The 14,852-nt window shown below is 49.0% G+C and overlaps 1 protein-coding gene across 1 annotated transcript in view; it reads left to right on the forward strand.

The window, feature by feature from the left end:
* ASH1L (ASH1 like histone lysine methyltransferase) overlaps positions 1 to 14,852 on the forward strand; it is a 135,561-nt gene that overhangs the window by 23,907 nt on the left and 96,802 nt on the right. The window contains 1 exon segment of the mRNA XM_060255104.1: positions 4,352 to 9,194. Within this exon segment, the coding sequence (XP_060111087.1) occupies positions 4,352 to 9,194 (4,843 nt within the window).

Here is a 14,852-nt window from a genome sequence, read left to right on the forward strand (position 1 = left end):
GGCAGAAGTTGTCCTTGAAAGGGCAGCTGCTGTGAGAGCCCTCTCCAGCCCCACCTACCTCACAGGGTGTTTGTTGTGGGGGAGGAAGGTAAAGGAGATTGTGAGCCGCTCTGAGACTCTTTGGAGTGGAGGGCGGGATATAAATCCAATATCTTCTTCTTCTTCTTCTTACAGCGGTGCTGCTTGTTTACAAGATTGCTGAGAAACCACGTTAGGAGTTCGATTCATATGTACGGAAAGCAAATTCCTCTGACAGGATTTTTGTGCAGAGGTGGAAAGTGTTTGTGTAAGAGCAGTAATAATACAGAGCTGTTGAAATTGATCACAGAATATTTAGTTATGAGAAAGTGGTAAGATGTGTTGAGCCCCCCTTTCTAGCTGAAACCTGTTGATTATTTTTAATTCAGCAATCTTCCATTGGTTTCTTCCTTTTGAGGGGCCGTGGCTCAGTAGCTGAGCATCTGCTTGGCATGCAGAAGGTCCCAGGTTAAACCATTAGCATCTCCAGTTGAAAGGACAGGTAGGCAGTGATGTGAAAGACCTCTGCCTGAGACTCTGACTGTCCAGCTGCCAGTCTTGAGTAGCCAGTAGTGACCTTGATGAACCAATGGTGTGGTTCACATTCACTGCCACAGGAGGTGGCAGCAGCTACAAGCATAGACAGCTTCAAGAGGGGATTGGATAAGCATATGGAACAGAGGTCCATCAGTGGCTATTAGCCACAACTTATCCTTGGGGCTCTCTGTCTGGGGCAGTGACGCTCTGTATTCTTGGTGATTGGGGCACAGTGGAAGAGCTTCTAGCCCCACTGGTGGGCCTCCTGATGGCACTTGGGTTTTTTGGCCAATATGTGACACAGAGTGTTGGACTGGATGGGCCATTGGCCTGATCCAACATGGCTTCTTTTATATTCTAAGGCAGCCTCATGTTCTTGTGTTCAGTTTCTTTCATTGGAGAACACTACTTTCAAGTCAGCCACAAATAGTTCTGGAAGACTGAAACATTCTTCCTTGATTGCTGAACATTTCTGCTGTTTGTCACGCTTGAATCTATTTTGTTCAGTCATTCAGTGACTGACCTGAGCATACCTGCCCAGAATGAGCTGCAATTCCCTGTTGATATATTTTAATTGGGAGATCTGCAGTTGGTGAGTTGGGTTTGTCACACTTTGGGACCCATCCTGTAGTAAGTAGTCTTGTCTTTTGATACTGATTCCTTCCCCTTAATTGTATATCTCTTGAATACCTCCTTTATATAAGAACATAAGAGAAGCCATGTTGGATCAGGCCAATGGCCCATCTAGTCCAATACTCTGTCACACAGTGGCCAAAGAAACCAGGAGCCATCAGGAGGTCCACTAGTGGGGCCAGGGCACTAGAAGTACTCCCAGTGTTGCCCACCCCCCAAGCACCAAGAATACAGAGCATCACTGCCCCAGACAGAGAGTTCCATCTATACCCTGTGGCTAATAGCCACTAATGGACCTCTGCTCCAGATGTTTATCCAATCCCCTCTTGAAGCCGTCTATGCATGTAACTGCCACCACCTCATGTGGCAGCGAATTCCATGAGTTAATCACTCTTTGGGTGAAGAAGTTCTTCCTTTTATCCGTTCTAACCCGATTGCTCATCATTTTCATTGAGTGCTCACAAGTTCTTGTATTGTGAGAAAGGGAGAAAAGTACTTCTTCCTCTGCCTTCTCTATCCCATGCATAATCTTTTGAACCTCTATCATGCCACCCCTCAGTCGTCGTTTCTCCATATTATTTAGATATGAGACTCTGCATAGGGAGCTGGAGTGTGTTTGGTAGTACTGTATGGTGTTGGTCTGACCTAGCCTCAGATCGCAAAGCATGGAGGCACACTATCCACCAGGCTGTCTCTTCCTTTGAGAACGCACACATAGCTGGTCTTGAGGACAAAAGGAGATTGAGGAAGAATCGTACTGCTACAGCACCAACCCCAAATCAGACTTTTCCCTGCAGCCACTGTGGCCGGACCTGCCTGTCCTGCATTGGTCTTGTCAGCCACCAGCGAGCCTGCAACAGACGTGGACTACTGCACCTTTCTTAAATCTTCGTTCGCGAAGTCAAGCCGAGAGAAAGATGGTGTTGGTTTAAGACATAAACAGGAGATTAAACAGTAGTAACATGGCAGTGTCTAGAAAGTGAATCTTCCAGTTTCCTCCATTGCTGATCTGAAAGTCAGAATTCTCTAGCAAGTGAAGGAAAGAGAATCCATTGGGAAATTGCTGACCTAGAATTCGTTCTGAGGCTATTGTACTTCGATAGCATTATGAGAAGAAAAAAGTCATCGGAAAAAACAATAATGCTGGGAAAAGAGGAAGACCCAACACGAGGTGCAGTGACTCAATAAAGGAAGGCGCAGCCCTCAGTTTGCAAGACCAGAGTGAGGCTGTTAACGATAGGATGTTTTGGAGGTGATTTGTTTATAAGAGCCAGTTTGGTGTAGTGGCTAAGTGCGCAAACTCTTATCTGGGAGAACTGGGTTTGATGCCCCACTCCTCCATAAGAACATAAGAGAAGCCATGTTGGATCAGACCAGTGGCCCATCCAGTCCAACGCTCTGTGTCACACAGTGGCCAAAAAACCCAAGTGCCATCAGGAGGTCCACCAGTGGGACCAGGACACTAGAAACCCTCCCACTGTGCCCCCCCAAGCACCAAGAATACAGAGCATCACTGCCCCAGACAGAGAGTTCCAACAATATACCTGTTGATGTGACCTTGAATCAGCCACAAGTTCTCTCAGAGCTGTTCTGCTCAAGAGCAGTTCTGGGAGAGCTCTCTCAGCCCCACCTACCTCACAAGGTGTCTGTTGTGGGGAGGGGAAGGGGATTGTAAGCTGTTCTGAGACTCTTTCGGGTAGTGAAGGGCAAATATTAGTCCAGTCTCCTCCACCACCACCACCACCGCTACTTGAGGACACTTAACACAGGAACCCATAAATAGGTTTGGCTGTACTAACCGGGGGGGGGGGGGGGGGGGGAGGGGTCAACAGGTCTGATTCTTGGTCTCTAGGGGTTAATTTGCTTACTGTATTCAAGCCTGTGTTATGGATTACCGTTATGAGTTAACACTGCATTTGTATACTTTTCAGTTTTGTATAGAAATGTCCAGGGCCTTTTTTATTGCAGGAACTCCTTTGCATATTAGGCCACCCCCCCCCCTGGTGTAGCCAATCCTCCAAGAGTTTACAGTAGGCCCTGTACTAAGAGCCCTGTAAACTCTTGGAGGATTGGCTACATCAGGGATGTGTGGCCCGATATGCAAAGGAGTTCCTGCTACAAAAAAAGCCCTGGAAATGTCACAAACCAGCTATTTTGTTTCCTTTTCTTAGTATATAAAAAATCTGGCTAACTGAGGATTCCCTTCACAGCATAAAACACAGGGCTTCAGATGCGAAAGCTTATGTTACAATAAATCGGTTAGTTTTCAAGGAGCCACGGAATTGTTTTGCTTGGCTGCAAGAAATTAATGTGGATAACACAGGAATAGCTATCTAGATATGTGTATCTCCACTTGGCGTAGTGGTTAAAGTATGGGGCAAAGATCTGGGAAACTCAGATTCGAATCCCTGCTCTGCCATGGAAACTTGCTGGGTGACCTTGGGCCAGTCACACCCTCTCAGCCTAACCAGCCTCACAGGGTTGTTGTGAGGATAAAACTGAGAAGAACGATGTATGCTGTTTTAAACTCCCTGTTGAGGAGAAAGACGAGATATGAAATAAATAAATAAATAAATGTCAGAGCAGTATATAGGAGTCCCCCATTCTGCAGTTTTATCTCCACTGCAACCTCTTGAAGTAGGCTAGATCGAGAGAGTGGCTGGCTCAGGGTCACTCAGTGAACTTCATGCCTGACTTGAACCCAGATCTTTCCAGTTCCAATCTGACATTCTAACCACTATAGTTCACTGGCTCTCAGCGTTCACATTCCTTCAGTGCCTCTCTTTCCTTTGGTCCCTGTTTTATAGCTCTGCAGTACTTAAAAACTACATTTTTTTTTAAACTGCAAAGTCGGTGTTCACCTTACTAGAAGATGGGGCAAGGGAAATCCTCACAGCCTTCTAATATAGATAGATCCAAATAGGCAGCCATGTTGGTCTGAAGTAGTAGAACAAAATTGGAGTCAATTGCACCTTTAAGACTTTAAAACTAAGTTGGTCTTAAAGGTGCAATTGCCTCCTAGCATTCTAATATATTACTGCTGGCACGTGAAATTGGGGCGGAGGGGACTGCCAGTGTAAACCAAAATGGTAATAAGAATGTATTTGCTATGTTTTACTCAGATGGTTAAAGCTGGCTTTTTTCTCTTTTTTAAAACATTCAGGACTCAACAAAACTGTACAAGAAAGGCGGAGAAACCACGGCAGTCGAATGCTCCGCAACTGAGGGCAGGCCGAGGGAGAGCAGTCCGCTTTCGAAGAAACCTTCGCCGTTGCACTCTGAAGCGACCGATTATGGGAAGTCGGCCCTTTCTACTCCAGTCAGCAGTCGTGATCCCGACTCAAAGGACAGAGCTCAGCTTAATGGAGCCACCACCGTAACAGAAAAATTGGCTCAGCTCATTGCCACTTGCCCCCCGTTGAAGTCTTCCAAAATGAAGCAGAAGAAGCCGGCCGTGGGGGTGGCCTCCGAGTTTGCTAAAGACTCTGGAAAGAAGCTTCTGCCGACCGGGACCCCCATGGTGGCAGCTAGCAAGGACTTTGTAAAGAAACTACCTGGCTGTGGCAGTATGAGTGCTGCACTGGCCAACAAGGATTTCGCAAAGAAGGCGCCGGGGACGAGTGGCGGAGCTGGGTTGATCAGCAGAGAGTCTGGGGCTAAAAAGCAACCAGGGACATGCCCTAGCGCAGCTGGATTAGTTAGCAATAAGGATTGTGGGAAGAAACCGCCTGTCCTTACCTCTCCAATAGGATTGATTAGCAAAGAGAGTGGAAGGAAACCACTAGTGACTGGTATGCCAGTTGGGCTAGTGAGTAAGGAGTCTGGGAAAAGATTCCTGGGGTCTAGCAGTCCAATCGGATTGGTCAGTAAGGAGACTGGTAGAAAGCTGCTAGGGGCTGCCACTCCTCCTGGGTTGGCTAACAAAGACTTGGGGAAAAAATTACCAGCATCTGGCAGTCCAGTTGGATTGGTTAATAAGGATACCGGAAAGAAATATCTGGCTTCAGATAGTCTGGTTGGGCTGGTTAACAAGGACTCGGGAAAGAAACTGCCCATGATCAGTAGTCCAAGCGGGAAACTGCCCATGACCAGTAATCCTATTGGTTTAACTAATAAAGACTCTGGGAAGAAACTCTCGGGGGTGACTGGTCCAATTGGATTGGTCACTAAAGAATCAGGAAAGAAGGTACTGGGGGTTGGCACGCCACCCAGTTTAGCAGCTAAGGACTCTGGGAAGAAAACGGCAGGGGCCAGCAGTCCAGCCGGGCTGACGAACAAGGACTCAGGGGTTCTGAAAGCAGACGTCGGTAATGCTTCCTCCGAGCCCTTCAAACGCTTTTGTAGCGGAAGCATCATCGACCTTGATGGCCCGGAGCCTGCAGCCTCTCCAAAAGACAGTGGGGGCATCAAAGGGTTTGAGAAGCACGTTCCGAAGCAGAGCAAAGAGAGCATTCCAGAAAAGATGGTGGTTCAGAGAGACATCTCAGGTGGAGGCAAAGAAGGAGCCTGCGTACAGCAGGAAGCTCCTTCGCCTGTTGAAAGGCTTACTTCTGATGCATCGAAGCATGACAAGCAGCTGCCGGTGTATTGCACTTCCCCGGACTTCAGGACAGCCGGCGGCGCTTCTGATCTGTCTACAGCCAAATCACCTTTTAGCGCTGTAGGGGAGGGGAACCTCCCGTCCCCCTCCCCATCAGCCTCTGTCACTTCTTTAACCCGAAGCCCCACTTCAACCTCGGCTCAGCTGACTTCCAACCCGTCGCATTTAAATAACACGCCAGAGCTCTTAGAAGGAATTTCCGAGCCGATTAGCAAGGCCCCGTTTGCTACTGACGGCGCACGCTCGGCCGCGAACAGGCTGTCCAATCCTGTCTCGCACGCCACCGGCAAAGGGATCAGTAGGGAATTAAATGATTCCAAAGCTGCCCACACAGATACCCCAAAACCTAGCCCTGCCATAGGCAGAAAGCTCAACTTGACAACTGAATCAAAGGTTCGTGCCACTATTGCCCCTTCGGTGGTTAGCTTCTCCAGCTTATTTAACAATAAACCCATTCTAAAGATCGGTGCCATGACTGCGTCAGGGAAATCCTGCCAAGGACCTGGCTCCCCGGGCAGCGGTGGTGACCCCCAATCAAAGCCCTTAAAGAAAAGGAAAGGACGGAAGCCGCGCTGGACCAAGGTGGTCTCTAGGAGCGCCTGCAGGCCTCCTAAAGGGCTAGAATTAGGAAGGCCTGACCTTTTCAAAAACATTTCTTGCAGTGCGCTGTCAAACAGTAGCCTGGACCAGGCCAAGCTCTTTAAAAACACAGGCCCACCTTCCTTTGTGGATCACGAGTTCGTCAAGCACCAGTTGCCGAAGCTGAGCAAATCCGGTAGCATGCAATCTCTCGCTCTGCTCAGTATCGAGAAGGAATCCAGCAAGTTTTACAGTCCACACTTGCAGGCTTCTGGTGGGTGCCTTTCGGATGAATTGTTGCCTGAGATGTACAAGTCCAAGAGGGGGAGATCGAAATCCAAAGAGATGCCCCATTTGGAAGGTCCCCCCAAACGCACCCTGAAGATCCCCGCCTCAAAGGTGTTTTCAGTGCAGTCGAAGGAAGAACAGGAGCCTCCGGTGTTGCATCCAGAGGTTGAAATTCCTTCTCTTCGACAGAGCCTCGAGGATCATGCTTTTCCAAAGAAGAGAGGGCGGCCGAAAAGGCAAATCAGATCGGGGGTCAAAATGAAGCCCCCTGTTTTATCTGTAGCTCCTTTTGTCACTACTGACAATTCTGACATGCTCGAGCCTGAAAGCGACCAGCAGCCGAATGAGGATTTCTTTGAAATGTCGGATCACCTTGGAGGCCCGGAGGAACTTGGGGAAACAGATGCCTGCAGCGCGCCCGATCTGGAGGTAGAGCCGGACAGAAAAGAGTCCAAGCGGAACAATGGGCAGCTGATGAAAACCATCATCAGGAAAATCAACAAGATGAAGACGTTAAAGCGGAAGAAGTTCTTGAATCAGATCCTCTCGTCCACTGCGACAGAACCAAATAAAGGGAAAGTGCAATCCAAGCTCCACACGACGGTCTCGACCCTCGCTGCCACATTCAGCTCGAAACTGGGCCAGCAGATCAACGTCAGCAAGAAAGGAACAATCTACATAGGAAAAAGGCGAGGCAGGAAGCCCAAAGCCGTCCTGAACGGCATCTTGGGTACCTCTGCCGGCTTGAGCGTTCTTGAAAAGTCTGCTCAACAAGCAGGGGGGTCTGCACTAAGCCAGGCGGTCCCTCCGTTGCTGAGTGCTGCAGCTAATAACTCTGAGATTCTTCCATCCCCGGTATGCTCTCAGTCCTCCGGGGTGAGTGGGGGCCAGAGCCCAGTCAGCAGCGACATGGGCTTTGTGGAGCCCAACTCAGTTCCATACTTGCACCTCCACTCCAGGCAGGGGAGCGTGGTTCAGACCCTTGCGATGAGAAAGGCCTCCAAAGCCAGGAGGAGGCTCTCCCCGCCCACTCTGCTCCCGAACTCCCCATCCCACATGAGCGAGCTGAGCTCACTGAAGGAAGCGACCCCCTCGCCCATCAGCGAGTCCCACAGCGACGAGACCATCCCCAGCGACAGCGGCATCGGAACCGACAACAACAGCACTTCTGACCGGGCCGAGAAGTTCTGCGGCCCGAAGAAACGGCGGCATTCCTTCGACCACATCTCCCTCGTCCCCCCAGAGACCTCCACTGTCCTGAGCGGTCTCAAGGAGAAGCACAAGCATAAGTGCAAACGCCGGAGCCATGACTACCTGGCCTACGATAAGATGAAACGGCAGAAGCGGAAGAGGAAGAAGAAGTACCCGCAGTTGCGCGGCAGACAGGACCCCGATTTCCTGGCTGAACTGGAGGAGCTGATCAGTCGGTTGAGCGAGATCCGGATAACTCACCGTAGCCACCATTTTATCCCCCGGGACTTGCTGCCGACCATTTTCCGAATTAATTTCAACAGTTTCTACACCCACCCCACTTTTCCTTTGGATCCTTTGCACTACATCCGGAAACCGGACTTAAAGAAGAAGCGAGGCCGGCCCCCCAAAATGAGGGAGGCGATGGCAGAAATGCCTTTCATGCATAGCCTTAGTTTCCCCCTGTCCAGTACTGGATTCTACCCTTCCTACGGTATGCCTTACTCTCCTTCTCCCCTCGCTGCTGCTCCGATTGGTTTGGGCTACTACGGGCGGTACCCGCCAACCCTTTATCCCCCTCCACCTTCGCCTTCGTTTACAACTCCGTTGCCCCCTCCGTCTTACATGCATACCGGCCACTTGCTCCTCAACCCAGCGAAGTTCCACAAGAAGAAGCATAAGCTACTGCGCCAGGAGGCATTCCTCACTGCCAGCCGGGCACCCCTCCTCTCCATGAGCACCTACCACCCCAGCGTCCCTCCAGAGATGGCCTATGGCTGGATGCTGGAACACAAGCACCGGCACCGCCACAAGCACCGCGAGCACCGCTCCTCGGAGCAGCCCCAAGTCTCCATGGAGACTTTGGCAGCCAACGGCTCTTCTCGCACTGTCCTGGAGTCTCTGAAGCGTTACCGCTTTGGGAAGGAGGCCGTGGGCGAGAGATACAAGCATAAGGAGAAACACCGATGTCATATGGCTTGCCCGCACCTTTCCCCTTCGAAAGGCCTGCTAGGCAGGGAGGAGCAGTGGGTCAGGAGGGAGCCAACGGAGTCTAACTCGCTCTCGCTAGGATTACAGTCCCCGTTGCAGATTGACTGTTTGGACACTCCACCCAGCCTGCCTTTGGGGCGGTTCACGCCGAATTCCGAGCCTGCCAGCAGCGACGAACACACAAACCTTTTTACCAGTGCAATAGGTAGCTGCCGAGGCACTGTCTCTTCCGGTACTGGTGGGCGTAAAAAACTATCTGACGGCTCGGGACTGTTCAGCCCCCAAGAAGCGCCGCTCAGCCGACCCCTGAGGAAGGAGACGTTGCCCCCCATGGAGAAGGCACTGACAAACCTGTCAGGTAAGAAACCTCTCTTGTAGCTCCAGTTACCATGTTGTTTGAAGTATCCTTCTGTGCTTACGAAGTGAGTTAGCAGTTCGCCTCGGCATCGTTTTGATTGCAAAGGGGTAGTTGTGTTGCTTTGTAGGACTAGACCACTAAAACAGAAGACAGTTGTTAGAAGCAAGCGGTGGCTCACGGAAATTCATATTGAAATAACTTGTATTAGTCTTTAAGGTGCTCCTGGATTTTTGTTTTACCTTTTTGTCATCATAGCAGAGAGAAAGAGAGTGGGTTTCGGGGCCAGGCTGCACAAGATGCATTCCCCAGACTGAGAACCTAAAATTGCAGTGACCAGAACTTGATGTGCAGTAGCGGAGCCCAAAGTTAATAAGAACATAAGAGAAGCTATGTTGGATCAGGCCAATGGCCCATCCGGTCCAACACTCTGTGTCACACAGTGGTCAAAAAAACCAAATGCCATCAGGAAGTCCACCAGTGGGGCTAGAAACCCTCCCACTGTGCCCCGCCCCCAAAGCACCAAGAATACGGAGCATCACTGCCCCAGACGGAGAGTTCCAACAATATGCTGTGGCTAATAGTCACTGATGGACCTCTGCTCCATGTGCTTATCCAATCCCCTCTTGAAGCTGTCCATGCTTGTAGCTGCCACCACCTCCTGTGGCAGTGAATTCCATGCGTTAATCACTCTTTGGGTGAAGAAGTACTTCCTTTTATCCGTTCTAACCCGACTGCTCAGGAATTTCATCGGACGTCCACGAGTTCTCGTATTGTGAGAAAGGGAGAAAAGGACTTCTTTCTCCACCTTCTCTACCCCATGCATAATAAGTTGCGCTGATGTCTGGGAGAAGGCAAAAATGGGCCAAGGTCTCCTGATTAAGTGGAGACGACAGGGGTTGAACTTGGGGGATATGAAACCTCTGCATGTGTCAGGCACGGAATAAATAAGGATCCCAGGTAGCTGGTGTTAGCGAAGACCTTTCTCTGCCTGAGAGCTGTTGCCAGTCAGAGCAGTCAATAAGGGAGCTAGGTAAGCCAGAGGTCGAACTTGGCATGTGAGAGTTTCACACAGTCACACTTCTGCCTGTTATCGGTCCGGTGTTGCATACTTTCTCTCCTCTTCTGTGACTTGAATCCTCACGGTCCCAGGTAGCTCACTAACGGAAGTTTTTTGGGGTGATGAGGTGCGGGGGGTGAGGTCTGATCTAAAAGGAAGCTACGGAAGGATGGGAAGATTTCAGACGTTTGGTCACCCTGCTGCTAAAATGTGAAGCTGGCTCTTGAGAATTGAAATAATATCCAGTCCTACAGAAGCTGAGTGAATGTTTTCTCCTGGTTTGTTTCTGGGCCAGGGCTGGATTAACAAGCCAAGTAGGCACTGGCCTATGGGCCCCCACGCCTTTAGGGGCCCCCAAGCCAGCTATTCCCCCTGGTTTCCCCCCCTGCTTGCAGCCCTCAGAGCCTGCATAATGCAGCCAGCAACTGAGCCGCTCTTTGCCCAATTTGCCTGGTGAGGCTGCTCCTGGCATTGTCACCAAGTTTGCCTCTCTCTACCTCTCCCCTGCAGCTTAGTCAAAGGGGCTTTTGAGAAGGTGCTTGCAGGCTGCAGCGGGGGGCCACGGGTGCTCTGACTCTGAGATAATTTGCAAGGGGGCCCCCCCAAGATTTTGACTGCCTAGGGGCCTCCACAGGGCTTAATCCGGCCCTGTTTCTGACCAGCTGACTGGTTCCTACAAAGAGAGCGGTGATTTTTGTAAACCAGTGGTTCTCTGCGGCTCTCGTGGCTCTTCTGAGCACTGTCCTCTATGGCAGGGGTTCCCAACCCCTGGGCCACGGACCAGTACCGGTCTGTGGCCTGTTAGCAACTGAGCTGCGAAGTGAGGCAGAGGTGCTGCACCGCCCCTTTCGCTGCGCCTGAACGGAGCGAGGCAGAGCAGCCCCTGCACCCTTTTTGCCTGCCAGGAACCCGGGCAGATGAAAGAGGCGGCGTGGCTTCCGAAGCACCACCTCTTTCATCCGCCCAAGTCCCAGGCAGGTGGAAGGGGCAGCATGGCCGTGACCTTAGCCTTCCCCTCATTTAAAGACCCCCATGGGGGGCAGGGACAGGGTGGGGGAGCAGCCTGGGGGGTCAAAAACCCCAGCACCACCACCCCACACCGGTCCATGGAAAAATTGTCTTCCACAAAACCGGCCCCTGGTGCCAAAAAAAAGGTTGGGAGCCACTGCTCTATGACGCCTGCCCCATGTCCCAAGAAAATGGGCAATTTGGGGGGAGTGGGGCAACTGGAATAATTTCAGTAATACTGTGGGCCCAGAGTAAAACTGTTTAAAAACAGCTTGCCCCTGATGGCTGTATCAAGATTATGCAAATGTAGGGTTTTTGTGTTTAAGGCTGGATCAGCATATGCGGCTGGGAGTGGAATTGGGGCATGCCACTGTAGAACGCTTGCTCATTAAAAAAGGAAAAAGAAAGAAAACTTCTTAATGCTCAAAGGTCCTGGTAATTAAAAGGTTTATATTATATGTTATCGTTTTTGTGTCGAGGGTAGCGCACGGGGTACTCTTGTGGCTCTTTTGGTTAATGGGAATTGCAGATGTGGCTCTCCACGTCCCCGCAGAGTGATTACCGCTGGTGCGAACAATTAAACAAGTCCAGGTACTATGAATGTCCCTGAGCCGGATGGCCCAGACTGGCCCAGTCTCATCAGATCTTGGATGCTAAGCAGAGTTGGCCCTGGCTAGTATTTGGATGGGAGGCCTCCGAGGAATTCCAGGGTCGCTACACAAAGGCAGGCGATGGCAAATCACCTCTGAACGTCCCTTGCCGTAAGAACTCTACAGAGTCGCCATAAGACAGTAACAGCTTGACAGTGCTTTCTGCCACCAGTATGCATGCATGCCAAAGGCACAAATAAATCCTTTTGAAATGGCTGCTTGACTTTTTGTCGATGACATTGCCATGACTATTATGAAGTGAGTTTTTCTTTAAACTAATTCTAACTTGTGGATCCAATTCTACTAATTTTGGTGTAGCCAGTTTGGTGTAGTGATTAAGTGTGCAGACTCTTATCTGGGAGAACCGGGTTTGATTCCCCACTCGTTCACTTAGAATCATAGAGTTGGAAGGGACCTCTAGGGTCATCTAGTCCAACCCCCTGCACAATGCAGGAAACTCACAAACATTTCCCCCTAAATTCACAGGATCTTCATTGCTGTCAGATGGCCATGTGGCCTCTGTTTAAAAACCTCCAAGGAAGGAGAGCCCACCATCTCCTGAGGAAGCCTGTTCCACTGAGGAATCGCTCTAACGGTCAGGAAGTTTTTCCTAATGTTGAGCTGGAAATTCTTTTGATTTAATTTCAACCCATTGGTTCTGGTACTACCTTCCAGGGCCACAGAAAACAATTCCACACCCTCCTCTATAAGACAGCCCTTCAAGTATTTGAAGATGGTGATCATATCACCTCTCAGCCACCTCCTCTCCAGGCTAAACATCCCCAGCTCTTTCAACCTTTCCTCATAAGGCTTGGTCTCCAGACCCCTCACCATCTTCATTGCCATCCTCTGAACCCATTCCAGCTTGTCTATATCCTTCTTAAAATGTGGTGCCCAAAACTGAACACAATACTCCAGGTGAGGTCTTACCAGAGCAGAGTAAAGCGATACCATCACATCATGTGATCTGGACACTATACTTCTGTTGATACAGCCCAAAATTGTATTTGCCTTTTTAGCCACCGCATCACACTGTTGACTCATGTTCAGCGTATGATCCACTAAGACCCCTAGATCCTTTTCGCACATACTATTGCTAGGACAAGTCTCCCCCATCCTATAACCATGCATTGGATTTTTCCTACCTAAATGCAGAACTTTACATTTGTCCCTGTTAAAATTCATTTTATTGAATTTAGCCCAAGGTCATCCTGTATCCTGTTTCTGCCTTCTTCTGTGTTTGCAACCCCTCCCAATTTAGTATCATCTGCAAATTTAATAAGCATTCCCTCTATTCCTTCATCCAAATCATTGATAAAAATGTTGAACAAAACACGTCCCAGGACAGATCCTTGAGGTACTCCGCTTGTCACTCCTCTCCAAGAGGATGAGGAACCATTCACAAGCACTCCTTGGGTGCAATCTGTCAGCCAGTTGCAGATCCACCTAATGGTAACAGGATCCAAACCACCTTTTTACCAACTTATCAACAAGTATAGTATGTGGAACTTTATCAAAAGCCTTACTGAAATCAAGATAAACGATGTCTACAGCATTCCCCTGATTCAGCAAGGTAGTCACTTTCTCAAAAAAAGAGATCAGGTTAGTCTGACATGACTTGTTCTTGAGAAAACCATGCTGGCTCTTAGTAATCACATCCATTCTTTCTAAATGTTCCAGGACTGACTGACTGATGATTTGTTCTAAAACTTTTCCAGGTATAGACGTCAAGCTGATGGGTCGGTAGATGGGTCGTCTTTTTTCCCCTTCTTGAAGATGGGGACAACATTCATCCGCCTCCAATCTTCTGGCACCTCTCCTGTTCTCCAAGAATTCTCAAAAATAATAGCCAGAGGCTCAGAAATTACATCCGCAAGCTCTTTTAGAACCTTTGGATGCAATTCATCTGGCCCTGAGGACTTTCATTTAAAGAAACTAGGTGTTTATGTACTACCCCTATGGTGATCCTAGGTTGGAACTTCATACCCTCCTTATATGTTCTGTTTTTGCCATGTTGAGCACCATTTCCCTCAGAAGAGAAGACTGAGGAAAAGTAGGAATTGAGCAGTTCTGCCCTCTCTTCATTACCTGTTACAATTTCACTTTCTTGCCCTCGCAATGGGCCTACTGTGTCTTTGCTCTTTTTCTTACTCTGAACATAAGAAAAGAACCCTTTTTTGTTGTTTTTAGCATCTTTGGCCAGCCTATGCTCATACTGAGCTTTAGCTTTCCTAACTTTTTCTCTACAAGCACTGGTGATTTGTTTATATTCATCCTTGGTTATAAGACCCTCCTTCCAATTCCTAAAGGAGTCTTTTTTATTTCTCAAGTCTTTAGAGAGCTGTCTATGGAGCCACTTTGGTTTCTTTAGACTTTTTCCATTTTTTTCTTCTCGTTTTTTCTGTGATTGCGCTTTCAGTATTTCGCTTTTAAGAAACTCCCACCCCTCCTGAACCCCCTTCCTCTTAAGTGTTTCTGACCATGGGATTTTACCCAGCATAGTTCTAAGTTTATCGAAGTTTGCCTTTCTGAAGTCCAACTATAAGTCTGACTATGTATAGCTTTTCCCTTCCCTAAGACTAAATTCCAAAATCACATGGTCACTGCTGCCCAGGGTGCCCACTATTTCCACCTCTTCAATCAATTCTTCCTTGTTGGTGAGAATCAAATCCAAGATAGCAGATCCCCTTGTTTCCTTCTTCTCTTTCTGGAAAAGGAAGTTGTCAGCAAGACAAGTCAGGAATCTGTTTGACTTTTCATTTTTAGCAGAGTTGGACTTCCAACAGATGTCCAGGTAATTGAAATCTCCCATGATCACTGTATCCCTTCTCTTGGAGAACTTTGCAATCTGCTGTAGAAGTATCTCATCCAAGTCGTCTGCCTGACTTGGTGGTCTATAGCAGACCCTCACAATAATATCACTGTTATTTCTTCTTTTATTTT

Source organism: Heteronotia binoei, chromosome 1 (genome assembly GCF_032191835.1).
Source record: "Heteronotia binoei isolate CCM8104 ecotype False Entrance Well chromosome 1, APGP_CSIRO_Hbin_v1, whole genome shotgun sequence".
NCBI lineage: Eukaryota > Metazoa > Chordata > Lepidosauria > Squamata > Gekkonidae > Heteronotia > Heteronotia binoei.